General features: G+C 44.9%; 1 protein-coding gene across 1 annotated transcript in view; it reads right to left on the bottom strand.

The window, feature by feature from the left end:
- The window catches only part of LOC119433111 (Down syndrome cell adhesion molecule-like protein 1 homolog), a 41,751-nt gene extending 29,880 nt beyond the window's left edge, over nt 1–11,871 (bottom strand). The window contains exons 1-2 of the mRNA XM_037700254.2: nt 11,363–11,871; nt 476–775 (exon numbers count right to left, since the gene is read on the bottom strand). Coding sequence (XP_037556182.1) covers nt 476–775; nt 11,363–11,516 — 454 coding nt within the window. The 5' untranslated portion in view covers nt 11,517–11,871. The remainder of the gene's footprint in view (nt 1–475; nt 776–11,362) is intronic.
- Between the last annotated feature and the right edge of the window lie 2,437 nt (nt 11,872–14,308).

Below are 14,308 nucleotides of genomic sequence, written 5' to 3'. Positions count from 1 at the left end.
AGTTACATTCGGCAACCATTTCTGTCAAAAGCTGGTTAGAAAAAAGGGGCTGTTTGGTGCAGTGGTAGACAAACTGCTGTTTGTGTCCACATGCCGAAGCCACGGCTGCTCCACGGTTCTAGCTTACTAAAGGTGTCCCTAGTGCGTGCGTGATTGCACATGTCACGTCGCAGCCATCTCGCTGACTAAAGCTGTAGCCTAGTGCATGCGCTAACATGCTGCACTTTAGGTACTACGTTGTCTTCATATGTGGCGTTCACGAGGTCGTCTTAGTGCCACGCGTGTACCTCCAATTGAGGCTCGTTGTGTCTTGCAAGAAGCCTAGCCCCGATTGTATAACCACGTGTATTACCAAATGTGCAGCAGGCTTTCGCCTTCTTGTGTTACAAGAGTGTAAGACCTGCCTAACTTTTTTGAAAACGAGAGAGATTTCACGCATCTACAGCCAACGTTACGTGAATATTGTCCGTCTCACCTGCAGCCTTAGTCTGAAACGTGGTGTTCAGTAGTGGCACTCTTCTGGCGCCGATGGCCACCACAGCGACTCTGTACAAAGTGTACGGGCGCAGTTCCCTGAGCGTTACGCTGCTCAATCCTGGCGGAGTAGCCACCTCCACCTCTTCGGTTTCCTTGATCGCGCAGCTTTTGAGAAGGCTCGCCACAGGCTTGTAAAGGACCCGGTACAGGATGGCGTCCCCGCTCGACGTTGTCAGTCCGCTCCAGTTGACGACTGCTCCACGGTCAGCAGACAGAACATCGCTTGCCGTCGGTCTCGCTGTGCCCCATGCGCCAAGGTTAAAAAAATAATCATGAGCTAATCCACTCTGTGAAGGTGGATGACCAGCGAAGCTTTTTAGCACACGACACAGAGGCGACGAAGATTGGGGAGGCCGCGTGAAGTCAGGACTCCCGAAGACTAACGCGCCTACGAAGAGCGATGGCAGGAACAGATACGAGAATGCAATCGTCGCCGGGAGTGCGCACTACACGCGGCCTCCCCATTAAAACGAGAGAAAAGAAGTGAAATTCAAGATTGAGAAAGGCGCCTTGACTTATATACTCGCGGGACGGCGCCGCCGGCCCTGGAGAGCGGCCGGCAAAGACATGTCGGTGCGAACGTAGACATGGCCGATGCGGGTCGGCCTTTTGGGCTAAGATCCAATCATATTATCTGTTTATACCCTTACTCCTGGGAGCTCTCTGGGTCCCAGGTGTGGCAAGGGTAGTTCAAGGGCCCGTTACAGGTGCCGCAGCCCACCACCTGCAGTCCACAAGGGAATGTGCCATTGTGATTGGACCCTTTCTGCACAATCACCAAGATTGGTCCACATTTTTGTACACGCACGCGGTAAGTGCACGGAAGCCTAGCCATAAACAGCTTCGCTGTAAAACAAATGTCGTTACTACTATGATCGTCGAACCCGCCTGTGTTTACCACCCCAGAGGCAGGTGACTCGTTCGAAGAAACACAGACTCAAAGCTCGGATGTCGTCATCATGCCAACTGGTGACGAAATCCAGTGGGCACGGGAGCAGTCCTACCACAATGGCTGCATAGAGAAACATACTACGTAAAGAGTGGCCACAAGGGCCGTTTCGCGGCCGAGCAATTGAGGGTCTGACCACCCGCCAGATGGCGTAGCGACAAGCGCTTCCACTTCGCTTCAAAGATAGACAGGTTATCATGCCTCCAGCGGGCTGCATCGACGCGTCATATATTTCTCTATGACGTCCCCTCTGTGGTGTCCCGTCTCCATAGAAACGTTGACGCTGCGCCGGCTGCTCCGGTCATGTGCCGCTGGATACGCCCACCTCGCCGCGCTTTCAACACGCCGGTTCGCTGCTGCGGTAAGTTGCATCCTTTTGTCTGCACTAAGAATTTGCAGTTGTTTGCGTTCAACATTGTTAAAGAGATGTTTATTGATGATGATGGAGTGTATTTTTGCGTGCGTAGCATACAATATATGCTTCGGCGCCCACCGAGGCTGGTTCGTAAGCGTGGGCTGTACATAACGCGTTGCTGTCATTGCTAAACCATTCTTGTTGTTCTGCCTGCTCTTTACCTGCAATCTTAAGGATATGTACTGAAATTAGTTGTGTCCAATAGGATCTTGGTAGTACGCTTGTAAACAAGGAAAAATAAAGCATTTTGTACTGTGCCACTACTGTTTCCTGTTGTGTGTAATTCAGAAGAACGGCAAAAAAGTGAGAACAAAAACAACAACAAAATCTCTGACCGCATGATTTTATGCTGTTCGCATGAGCAAATTCCGTTTTGCATGGTACATCGACAACCTTGGTTGTTTTTGTTTAGTAAAAAGATTGCGATCTGCTAGTTTATACGCCTGTTTATGCCAAAAACACAACACAGGTGAACTTTACGAGCGCGCCTTTCCATGCACTCCAACAACTTGCATTGCAAGTGATAGCGGCGTCAACACCCGCCGCTATCGATGGGCGCTCTCACGGTGGGCGCTGAAAAAAACAAAAAAAAAAGAAAAAAACACCGCATATCCACGAAGTGAATGATGAGTGGGCGAAGTACCGGGTGATCATTCGGGTCACCGTGAATCCCCCCCCCCCCCCCCCCCCGCACATTGCCCACTCGAACATGCAAATGAGTGACAACACATGTGTACAGTATATACAATGTTGTTGTATTGGTCGTATATGGTATTGAGGTGCGGACTTCGTTTTCCCTTCATTAAGACTGCCTTGTGATCAGTGCAGCAGCACGGCGACGCCGGCAAGCGGACCCAGAGGCGGCGAGAGCGCGGGAAGCGGCGGCAAAACGCCGGAAGCGTTCTCTACCTGAGGTTGGTGGGGCCGATGCTCGGTTCAAGCGCGAGCTTCGCGAGCCCTCAGCTCCGGGTTTGCTTGCCGGGTTTGCCGTACTGCTGCAGCTTTGCAAGCCCTCAGCTCTGGGCCCGCATGCTGGCGTTGCCGTTTTGCTGCAGCTTCCGCGCCCTAGACTCCGGGTCCGCTTGTTGTCTGCGTTGCCGTACTGCAGCAGCTTTCCGAGCCCTCGACTCCGCTTGCAGTTGAGCCGCCACTCTCGCCTTTTCATCCATAGCGGGCGCGCCGTTATCAGAAGCGACCGTTATCATCTATGGCTGAAGAGAGAAAGTGAGCGCGCGTCGGGAACGAACGCCCTTGTGCACCGCACCGCCCCTAGCGGACTCCATGCAAACCAGAGCTACGAACGACGACGTCGACGACGAAGGGGGGACAAGGCTCGGCCCTAAGGTGCTTCGCCCCTAAAAAGTATTATTGATAATGATCAAATAAAATAGAGTGGTATCTTCTTTTCTCGCCATGCGAATATAAAATGGATTATGAATTTTATTTTTGTTGAATGAATCTGACTGCGTCTGGCTTTAATTAAAAAACGCTTTTATCTTCCCCAGTGTTTATTCCCTCCAAACATAGTCGCGCATCAATCGCTGTTCCCATAACCACCCTTGCTGATGTCGGTGACAACTGGTTCTGAACCGCTTTTCGCCCGAAGCTTCGCGACCTATGTGGATCGACCTTGCTGGCGGCGTCACGGGTGCCTCGCGCGCAATTCCATGATTGTGCGCAACCACGGAACATGGCCCTGTCAACACCGTCTGACCACGGATGGATCGCCCCGCCGAAGATGCACACGTTGCTTGCGATGCAACTCGTCTATCAGCGGCCCACCCAGTCGACGACATTATTTTCCGCCAAGCTTTTAAATGACCAGCACGTCCGCTTCAGCTTCCGTGGGAACGGAAGCAGTCCTACCACAATGGCGGCAAATCTGCGTTTCTTCTGTGTGCAGGTGCGTAACAAGCTTTCCTTGGAAGCTAAGAAATCGGATGATGGATGTTTACTGCTTCTCCCGTGCCCCCGGGTGCTCTGTGAGACTGTTTGCGAGTGTTTTTCTATGTGAACCTTGCTCTTACGCTCGGGAGACGTAGAAGCGAACTCTGGGCCTGGTACACGCTCTAATGCCCCTTTAAAGCTTGGATCTCTGCCGGATGGCCCTGCTGAGCAAATGAGCGTGTTATTTTATTTACTTAAAGACGTGCACGAACGGGCGCTACAGAGCTCCAAAGCCCAGGCTGGTCTGGCTTCTGACGTCAAAGCTATCAAAAATGCACAGAAAAACTTGGACTCAAAGATTACTGGCATCCAGCCAGACACTCAAAACCTTGGAAGATAAGTCTCAGAAGCTGGACAGCTTTACTGACAAAGTGGCATCCATGCAAAACACGGTTAAGCAACTGTCACGTCGGGATGCCTCCCTGCAGTCTCGTTTCGACGATTTTGAAGATAGGTTGCGGCGGTACAATTTAATTTTTTATGGCGTTTCAGACAACAAGGAGACCTGGAACGAAATAGAGTCTAAGTTAACAAGCGCTTTTGACTACTGTACTTGACACGCTCCCGCCGGAATCAATTCAGTGCGCCCATCGCCTAGGCCAATTTTCACCGAGTAAGTGTCACCCGGTAATAGCTAAATTTGGAAACTTCAAAGCAAAACAAAAAAATTTATCCGGTCGTAACCGCCTAAAAGAACAGAACATCACCGTAGCCGAAGACTTCTGCGCCTCAACCCGCACAGCTTGCCAAGAAACTACTTGAATTTGGCAAAGCTCAACCAAACGCACCGCAATTCCAGCTTCGATAAAACAAGTTATACATGAACAATACATGTTTTTGCTACAGCCCGCAGACAGACAAAATTGAAGAGGTTAAGCTGCAACGCTTCGGCACCGGATCGGGGGCTAACGCTGCACAAGCCTCTTCAAGATAGGAGATAATGAGGGGTAGTGGCCGTACATCACAATGCCGCCTAACTGTCCTATTCACTAATATCAGAAGTGTACTTAATAAACATGACTCTCTATTCTGCTATTGACACGTGATGTGCACGTATTACAGCACTTACCGAAACATGGCTTCCAGCCCACGTGCACGACTTCGAAATATTTCAGGACGGTAATCATTTTGCAGTGTACCGTTGCGATCGAACTGAGCGTCGAGGAAGCGGTGTTCTTCTGGCTATGTCATCGGATATTCCGTCGTCTTGCATTCATGTACAAACTAATATCGAAATCGTATGGGAGGCAGTAACTCTTGACCACATAAAAGTTATACTCGGCGTATGTTATCGTTCTCCGTTCGCTACAGATACATTCCTTGACGAACTTCATGACACGATTAACACCGCTCACACACGTCTGCCTTCGTCCCCGTTGTTTCTGCTGGGTGATTTCAACTATCCAAACATATCGTGGAATATACAGCGACCTAGTTTATCGCCATTTTCGACCGAGGCAAGTAGTTTCTTAGATTTGTGCTCCGTTTTTTTCACTCTCGCATCTTGTGGCCGAACCAACTAGAATATCACCTAACTCGGTGAACACTTTAGATTTAATGTTGACTTCTAGCCCCGACCTCGCCTCCCCGGTAACCCATCTACCCTGCATCAGTGATCATGCGCTGCTCACCTTTACTCTTTCCGCACCTTCTGTTAAAACTAGCAAAATGAAGAAAATCATACACAACTACAAGAGAGCTAACTTTGACGCCATAAATAACGAGCTAGCTGAATTTATTATTGTCTTTCTTGACGGTTTTAATGACCGTTCTGTCCAGTCTAACTGGAACATGTTTGCAGCCGAAGTCGAACGCCTAACAGTAAAATACTTTCCTGTCCGCCCAATAACTTCTAATCCCCAGGCACCCTGGTATAATAGCCATATCCGACGTTTATCAAAAAGGAAAAAAAAAAACGCCTTTATCGACTAGCCAATCTGTCACCGAGTGAATCACGCTGGGAAAAATATAAAACTGCTTATGGATGAGTACGTAAATGCATCGAAGGTCGCCAAGGTTAATTTCCAAACTAATGTCCTTCCATCATTCCTAAGCACCAACGTATCCAAATTCTGGCGCCTCATTAACCCTTCTACCGACAATAGCATTACATTAAATGATCCTTCCGGTGAACCTGTTCCTGCTCACTCTTGTGCTTCGGTCTTAAACACAGAGTTCAACAAAACTTCTCGCCATTGTCTAGGTCCCATTTACCTTTTATGAGTCAGTATAATTACTCAGTCATGGATCCCATCGTCATTGATACATCTGGTGTTGCGCGACTCATTGACAATTTATAATATCTTAAGTCCCCAGGTTACGATACAATAAGTACTAAATTTTTGAAGAACACATCTACTTACAGTTCCGTCATATTGACCAAACTTTTTAAACAATCATTGGACGCATCTACTTTACCTGTACAGTGGAAAACTGGGAAGGTGGTTCCCATCCACAAATCAGGTGTTGGATATTTTCCCGCTATTTATAGACGAATATCTCTCACCAGCATCTGTTGCAAAATGCTGGAGCACATCATATATAGTCACGTGGTTAATTTTCTCGAAACTAATTCACTTTTCCCGTCAGCGCGGCGTGGTTTCCGGAGAACATATTCGCGCCAAACACAGCTCATGTTGTTTATGCACAAGTTACAATGCATTCTAGATTAATTCTCATTTGCCGACTGCATTTTCCTAGATTTTTCCAAAGCATTTGATAAAGTATGTCACAAGCTATTACTATACAAACTAAGCCTTTTTAATCTTGACTGTAACCTCTTAAAATGAATAGAATGTTTTCTAACCAATCGTATTCAGTTCGTCACTGCTAACGACCATAGCTCCGCCTTCACTAAAGTATGCTTAGCTGTACCAGAAGGTTCTGTACTAGGTCCTCTTTTATTTCTTATCTATATTAACGACGTTCTTTTCGAAATGTCCTCAAATATTCACGTTTTTGCAGATGATTGCGTTTCGCAAACTTGCTAACTCTGATGACATAACTGCGCTGCAGGCCGATCTTAACATTATTTCTAGCTGGTGCAAGAAATTTCTAATGGAACTTAATATTAACAAATGCAAAGTAATAAGAATATCCCGAGTGGCTCATGCCTTACCTAAGTATTACCTGGATAACATTGCCCTTGAATCCGTTGATAACTATAAGTACCTTGGAGTTCGTATTGCGACTAACCTGTCATGGGCTGTTCATACTAATTACGTAATTAACAATGCCAACCCAACGTTAGGTTATTTGCGCCGAAATTTTCATTCTGCTCCACCAACTTTAAAGCTACTGCTGTATACGACACTAATACGCCCAAAATTAGAATATGCATCGGCTGTTTGGGATTCATACCAAGTTAACCTAAGTAATTCTCTTGAGCTTGTTCAAAATAATTCGGTTCGTTTCATTTTTTTCCATCTATAATAGAACTGAAAAATATCCCGTCTAGCTCTGTTTCATAAATTATACTATCACCCTGTGCTACGAATGGTTTAATTACGCCACCAATGTATGTTTCTCATCGCATTCATCATTATCTCAAAGTAGGGATTGTATCGTGCCGCAACAAAGGTCTTTCTCAGTCATTTCTTCCGCGAACACCTCGGGAAGGGAACCACCTTCCTCCAGACATCGTTACTATTACCGGTAACAATGCCTTTAAACTAGCACTAGCTAATATTGTATAAATAGCAGCTATTTGTACTCATCAGACATTATTACTGTCTAGTTTTCCTAACATGACTTTATGTTCATTTCATTTGTACCTTAGCTAACATTGTATAATATCAGACATGATTATTTCTTCTTTTTATTGTAACATACTGCATTTTTGTAACCTTTTGAAACTGCTCATACCACTCCCCTCTGAAATCGCTCCTGGCCTTGAGGGTAATACAAATAAATAAATAAATAAATAAATAAATAAATAAATAAATAAATAAATAAATAAATAAATAAATAAATAAATAAATAAATAAATAAACGCATGCGCGAGAGAGGTATTTTCCAATCACATGTGCTTATCTCGACGTCGCACCATTTTTTAAGAAACGGTCTGAGGAGTAGCGCTAGTGCACTTGGTTTCTTTTTTATCTTGAGACAGCGTATAAGCGACTGACCATTGGCGAAGAGCGCACATCCTAGGCGAGTTATCGCTCGAAACGCAAGTGACTAAGCTAAAGTCAGCCGGCCGAAAGGCGGCCAAGTACTGCTGACAGCGATAGCCTTGCTTTCAAAGTAGATTTTGTACTTCGACCTCTAAACGCGAGAGGACCCGCACTGTGTAGCCTTTTGAAATGTCTTAGCTGCTCAAAACTTTTGTCGAGACGCTGATAAAATCTTAGCCCTCGCTCGTCCTCCGGTCGAAGGCTGAATTAATGTATTCCGCTAACTGTTCTTTGGAGCATATGCCATGATCGTGAATCTTTGGACGCTTCCAGGGTTTGTTAAAAAAATACAAAAGATTTTTCCCACAACACCACGAGTGAAAGCACTTGCGATAAATAACCGTCTCTTTTGCACACAGTGTTGCTGACGTACTACGTGTTCTTGCTCATCAATCTTCGCTTCTGCTGCACGTTGGTGAACTTGCGCTATTGTAAGGCGCAGAGAGTACGTGGTCACACACACATTCAACTGCAGCTCGACGTGGTCGACCTCAATTCTTCTGATGGCATTCCGAAGATTCATCTGGGGAAGGGCAGTCTGTAGACTCGTTTTTTTTTCTCGCAACACAAAATGTTTCAATGCGCTTTTAAGGATCTAAGAGGACTACAGACGCCAATACCCGGAAAAAGACATTGACAACTTTTTCACAAGCTACCAGATTAGCTGAAAATTTATAGCTGAAAAATCCGCTCGCTGGAGCGGATTCTAGGAAATTATCAATTCTAGCAAAATTATAATTGCAGAATGTATTGGGAAACAGATACCGCAGCTTTGAAAAGCTCGCCGCAAAACTTATAGAAGTCAAGCCGAGGCTCTCATAAGTTCTCTACTCCGGACTATACTGTAGGCATACCAATTTTGGTGTCGCTAGCAAATGGATTATCTGACGAGTCTCCGATCCGCACATTTCGCTTTGTGGAATTCATCGAGCGGTCTAAAGAAAAAAAAAAGCGCTCGTTTTACTTCTCAGGTACCCCTACCCAAGCAGCTATGCAAAACTGGGGAAGTTGTCGAACTTCGCCGACGAGATGAGAAGACCAACGCCTGCACAGTCCGCACGCCCAATGAAACCAATGAAACCAACTGTGGCCCCGAATACACGGGCGATTGACCTGAAGCTTATTCAGGGGAGAGTATGAAGAAACTGCTTAGTTCAGTCTTTTTATTTTCGCAATGCCGCAACCCTGCAGTACTGCGAACGCGCTCGGCAACGGGCATGTCTATCGAAATAAACGTCAGTAGTGTTGTTCATCTCAAACGAAACAGTCGGCCCTTTATTTGGCCTACTACAGTTTTCTCGGGCATGTCGCCTATTATAACTTGCATAAATGCTTATTTATGCCTAAGGTGCAGAAATCCACATCTTGTCTATGCAAATACAGGGTATCAACTATCATGCACCAAGATTAAAAAATATGCAACTGGCTTGTAGCTGGACAGAACCGAGGTAATGTTGTTTGCCGTCGCTTGGAGATGCTCAGATGATTTTTTTTTTGCATTCCGCCTAATTACATAACTGGCCTTCAATAAATAATCAACTTCTCAATTATTATAATTAGATGAAAAGTGTCAATGAGAAAATTGTAGAGCAACATGAGAAACTACCGATACAGCTTTCTGGTGCTCAGTACGTGCTACATAAAAGTGTTTTTCCGAGCGTGAAAGAAGCCCGCGAATACACGCAAAGTGCCTCGAGCGGCCAGTCGAGCGGCAATTCTGCGTGTATTCGCGGGATAGGGGGGTTCATCCGGATTCTGCTTTAAGTGCACGAATACTGATATCATATGAATATTTTGAGTGAATGAACCTAGTAGTGCGGTTCTTAAGAGATCCAAGTGAGTAGATAAGATATTGTGACACAAGGATTAAAGTAACAGTGAAATCTATGTACAGCTGATGTACAAAAGACAGGCAGCGCAGGAAAGTCCCTAACGTCGTTTTCTTCTGACACCAGCTCGTGCCCTCTTCTTCCACCTTGTTCCCAGCGTTGTAACAATATGTTTGGTGTGGACTCTAGATGGCCGATGCATATTCCCGTTTTGCTCGATCTTTGGGCAAGCACTTTTACGTTATGAGGGGCCTGACGGAGATTACGCTTTAACAAACCTAGTGTCTTATTAGCACATGTTATCAGAGTACTGCCGATTCGAGCAAGCGAATGGCCACTGCATCCCACAGCAGTTTACCGGGCTCCCCATTACTACCGCGACGTCTTCATGTTCAGAACCACCAGCGACTCCACGATCAGCGGCTTCGGGCACATAGACCCTAGAGATAAAAGCAATGTCGCGAACTTCCCTCACTGCTCTTACTGCTCTCTGGTTTACTTCAAGACCTAACTTTTTATGACCGTAAGCATAACAGTGCTCTAGCTTAGGGCACTAACAGCTACTTTTCATATAACGTCACGTCTTCCCATGAACAAAATATCCACGTCGTGTGTTTGAAAATATTCTAGCAAAATATTTGGACAACCATTTATCTGATAGTAACTTTTGCGATGCCCACGCTTTTCAACATAACAGTGCGACGTTCGTCCTTGTAGGAAGAGGGTCACTTGCTTGAGTATGTTCCCTCATCACTTAAGCCGTCGTTAGGCCAGTACTCACCTAATAAACATTTAACATGTATTTTTGTAACATTTCATACATGTATGGCATCTGTAGTAGTTAGATGCGGAAAAGCGCAGACACTACCTCTTTGTTGCTGTGTGTCTTGCGACAAAATTGTGCGCTCTATACCAATTACTCGCCAATTTCAGCAGTTTTTTTCATACGCTTTAGCTGTACGCTGTACAGCTGTACGTATGATAGATAGTGATTTCTACATGCCGTAGACACTCAGTTGCTATGACGTGATACCGCTGAGCTCGAAGGCGCGAGTTCGGATTCCTGACACGGCGGTTGCATTTTGACGGAGGCCATAAGCAAAGATGCTCGCTTCCTTATATTTAGATGAGCGTTAAAGAACGCAATGAACCCTTTTAGTACGGTGGGCCTGATAACTCGGTGGGGCTGTTTGGGCATGTTAAAATCCCCAATTTAGTTTCTTACCACAGTCTAAAAAACCTATGCGTCCTTTGAGGGTTATCTCGTTGCCAAAGAATTATCTTCATTAAGCTCGCCTGCAGTATACCCCTCTTTCGCGCCGCGCGCCCGGTAGTTTCACCTCCAGACCGACATGCCATACCGCATGTCTATCGTGACATAAATGTGGTGCGAGCGCAGCGTGAAAGAAGGTGCAAGCAACATAATAATGGTTATTGTGCCGGAAACAGACAGACCTCAAACAGGTGCACACTACTCATTGCGTGCGATAGATATTCCCGTTCAACTCACCTGTAATGCATGTGGTGAATAACAGAATGACGATGCACTTGCCAGCACCAAAACATGTTGGAACCGGGCGTCCGCAGACCTGGGACCTCCTTGTGGTTAGAGCTCTCAGGGGACGCATCTGTATCGATGACTTCGGCTGCCACGGTGCCTCCATTACGTATGCCCAATGCACATCCCTGGCTTTGGTGTCCAAGACTTCGAGTAACACCGGCAGCCGTGATGATGGACGATTATCGCCGAAGTCTAGCACACAGCTTCGCTGAAACGAAGTTTACAACTGCAGTTCAGCGGATGGTCACAGTTTCAAGCACAGACGTGGCAAGTAAACACAAGGAGAGTAACTCAATGCGCAACACTTTGTTCCTTCTTATTGCACTCCCTGTACTGGAAAAGTATTCTTCTCCACGACCGGGGCTTTAGGCGGCGTCGACAACTGTAAAGAGCGACGGCGTTTGCAAGCGAAGAAACGCCGACGAAAGTATGACGTAATCGGCCAAATGATTCCCTTCGTCTTGCTTCGAAACTTCCTCGATGGATGAACAACAGTTCCTTGGTGGAGGACGGCCGCCCGAATGATTTCACTAGGCTCAGCGGAAGTTTCCCAGTTCCGTTCCTATTATCAGCTCCGCCATTCTCGCTCTGATGATTGCCTCCTCGGGCATGTGATTGTATAGCGGTGAAGTGTCTAACACTTGGAGAGTTGTCGACTGAGACACACCGGAAGGAATAGATGGGAGACTGAACATTGTCACTCAGTATGGGGAAATACAACTTCTACAAACCCGAATAAGAGCAATATACTGCAGAAAAAAAATACCCAGGAGCATTGACAATGTCTCCAGTGACTATCTGTCAGCTCTACATTTCCTGAAGTATAATATAATGACAGCTCATGATATCTATTCGCATCGCTTAGTTTCATCCTATAAGGACGAAATAAAAAAGAAAACACGAAGTTTTTGGCTAACTTAGCCGAGATCAAGAGAACAGCCACTACATGCAAAACTAGCAAAACTGATGCATGGCATATTGCATATTGTAATACTAGCTATGAATTGCCAATTATCAAGCGAACGCTCCTGGAAGTATTAAACATTTGGGCTGAAAGTCAGGTATGTCTACAAATGACCAGCAAAAAAAGAAAAAAAAAACAAATAAACAAAAAAGATCATGCGTCCCTTTTTTTTGTGACGCTATGTAAATATGTAAGCATTGTTGTTATCGCACCTCATTGAGTTTTGTGTGTATTTTTCACGCTTGTTTGATTTCTGTTACGCACGAGACATGTTTTGCTGTATGACATTTTATATATTTAAACGAGAGAAGAAGGGGGACCGAGGGGCTCTATTTTGTTAATCATGATCACATAAAGCCAACAGACAATGAAGCCAAGGAAAACATCGGGGAAAACAATCCCAAAAAATTCTGGCGTGCTATTTCCCCGACCTCCTCTCCGACTAACGTAGCACTACAAGATGGAAACGGAAATTTGATTGTAGAAGAAAAATGCGCCGATGCTCTTAAACAAATATTTCACATCCGTATTCACGTAAGAAGACTGCTCAAATATTCTACCATTACTGACGTCACTTACAAGTATATGAACCGCATTCAATTAACAGTCGAAGGAATCGCATCCGTAATAAAAAAAAAAAACTTCAAGTATCCACAAGCTCTGATATTGACGGAATCAACACTAAGATTCTCAAACGAACAATAATTCCCTGCAGTTTAACCCTTTACCATATCTTTAATCAATCATTATCCACTGGTACACTTCCACATGATTGGAAAATTGGCAAGGTGATATCCATCTTCAAATCTAGAAATAAAAGTGATGTAAATAACTACCGCTCCATATCCCTCACTAGCATTCTTTGCAAAATACTAGAACACATAATTGCATTTAATATTGCCCAGCATTTAGAAAATAACCATTACTTTTTTCTCCAACAGCGCGCTTTTAGGAAAGGTTTGTCTTGTGAAACGCAGCTACTAGAATTCACTCATGACCTATTTTCTAATATGGATGGTAACACACAGACAGACTGCATATATGTCGATTTTTCTAAAGCATTCGATCATGTAGCACATTGTCGTTTAATTACTTAACTGTCTTCCCTTAATCTTGATTCTCTAACTATATCTTGGCTCCGGAATTTTTTATCATCACCCAAGCAGTTTACATGCGTTAATAACACCTCATCTCCATTTTCTGACGTTACTTCTGGTGTTCCTCAGGGCAGCGTCCTGGGTCCTTTATTATTTCTTATCTATATTAATGACCTTCCATCACACATAACATCAAACATCCGTTTGTTTGCCGATGATTGCATAATATACCGTAAAATTATAACTCGGGCAGTTCATCTGGTACTACAACAGGATCTTGACACAATCTCATTCTGGTGCTCGAAGTGGCAGATGACGGTTAACGCTGAGAAATGCAAACTAATGAGGTTCAGCCGAAAGCAGTCAAACTCGACTTACACATACTCTCTTAACAATAAACCTTTATTGACAACGGGCCACTAGAAGTACCTTGGCATTAACTTCTAAACTATCCTGAACAACAGGTTGGTGAGCTCGTGCTCACCAACCTATTTTGTAACTTCTGGTGTGCCCCAAGGCTCAGTCCTTGGGCCTTTTTTATTTCTTATTTACATTAACGATTTGCCGGAGGAATTGACGTCTAACATTCGTCTTTATGCTGACGATTGTGTTATTTATCGTGAAATAACTAACCCAGATGATTCATTTTTACTTCAATCTGACATTAACACCATTTCCTGGTGGTGTAACCAGTGGTTAATGAAATTAAACGTAAAAAATGTAAAATGATGAAATTTTCTCGTGGTAGTGCTGTTTCTACATCCTCATACAAAATTAACAACACTATTTTGTCCTCTGTCACTTCCTATAAATATTTAGGTGTTCACATTACTA

Source organism: Dermacentor silvarum, chromosome 11 (assembly GCF_013339745.2).
Source record: "Dermacentor silvarum isolate Dsil-2018 chromosome 11, BIME_Dsil_1.4, whole genome shotgun sequence".
NCBI classification, from domain to species: domain Eukaryota; kingdom Metazoa; phylum Arthropoda; class Arachnida; order Ixodida; family Ixodidae; genus Dermacentor; species Dermacentor silvarum.
Note: the sequence above shows the minus strand (reverse complement) of the source record. Positions and strands in the feature narration are given on the sequence as shown.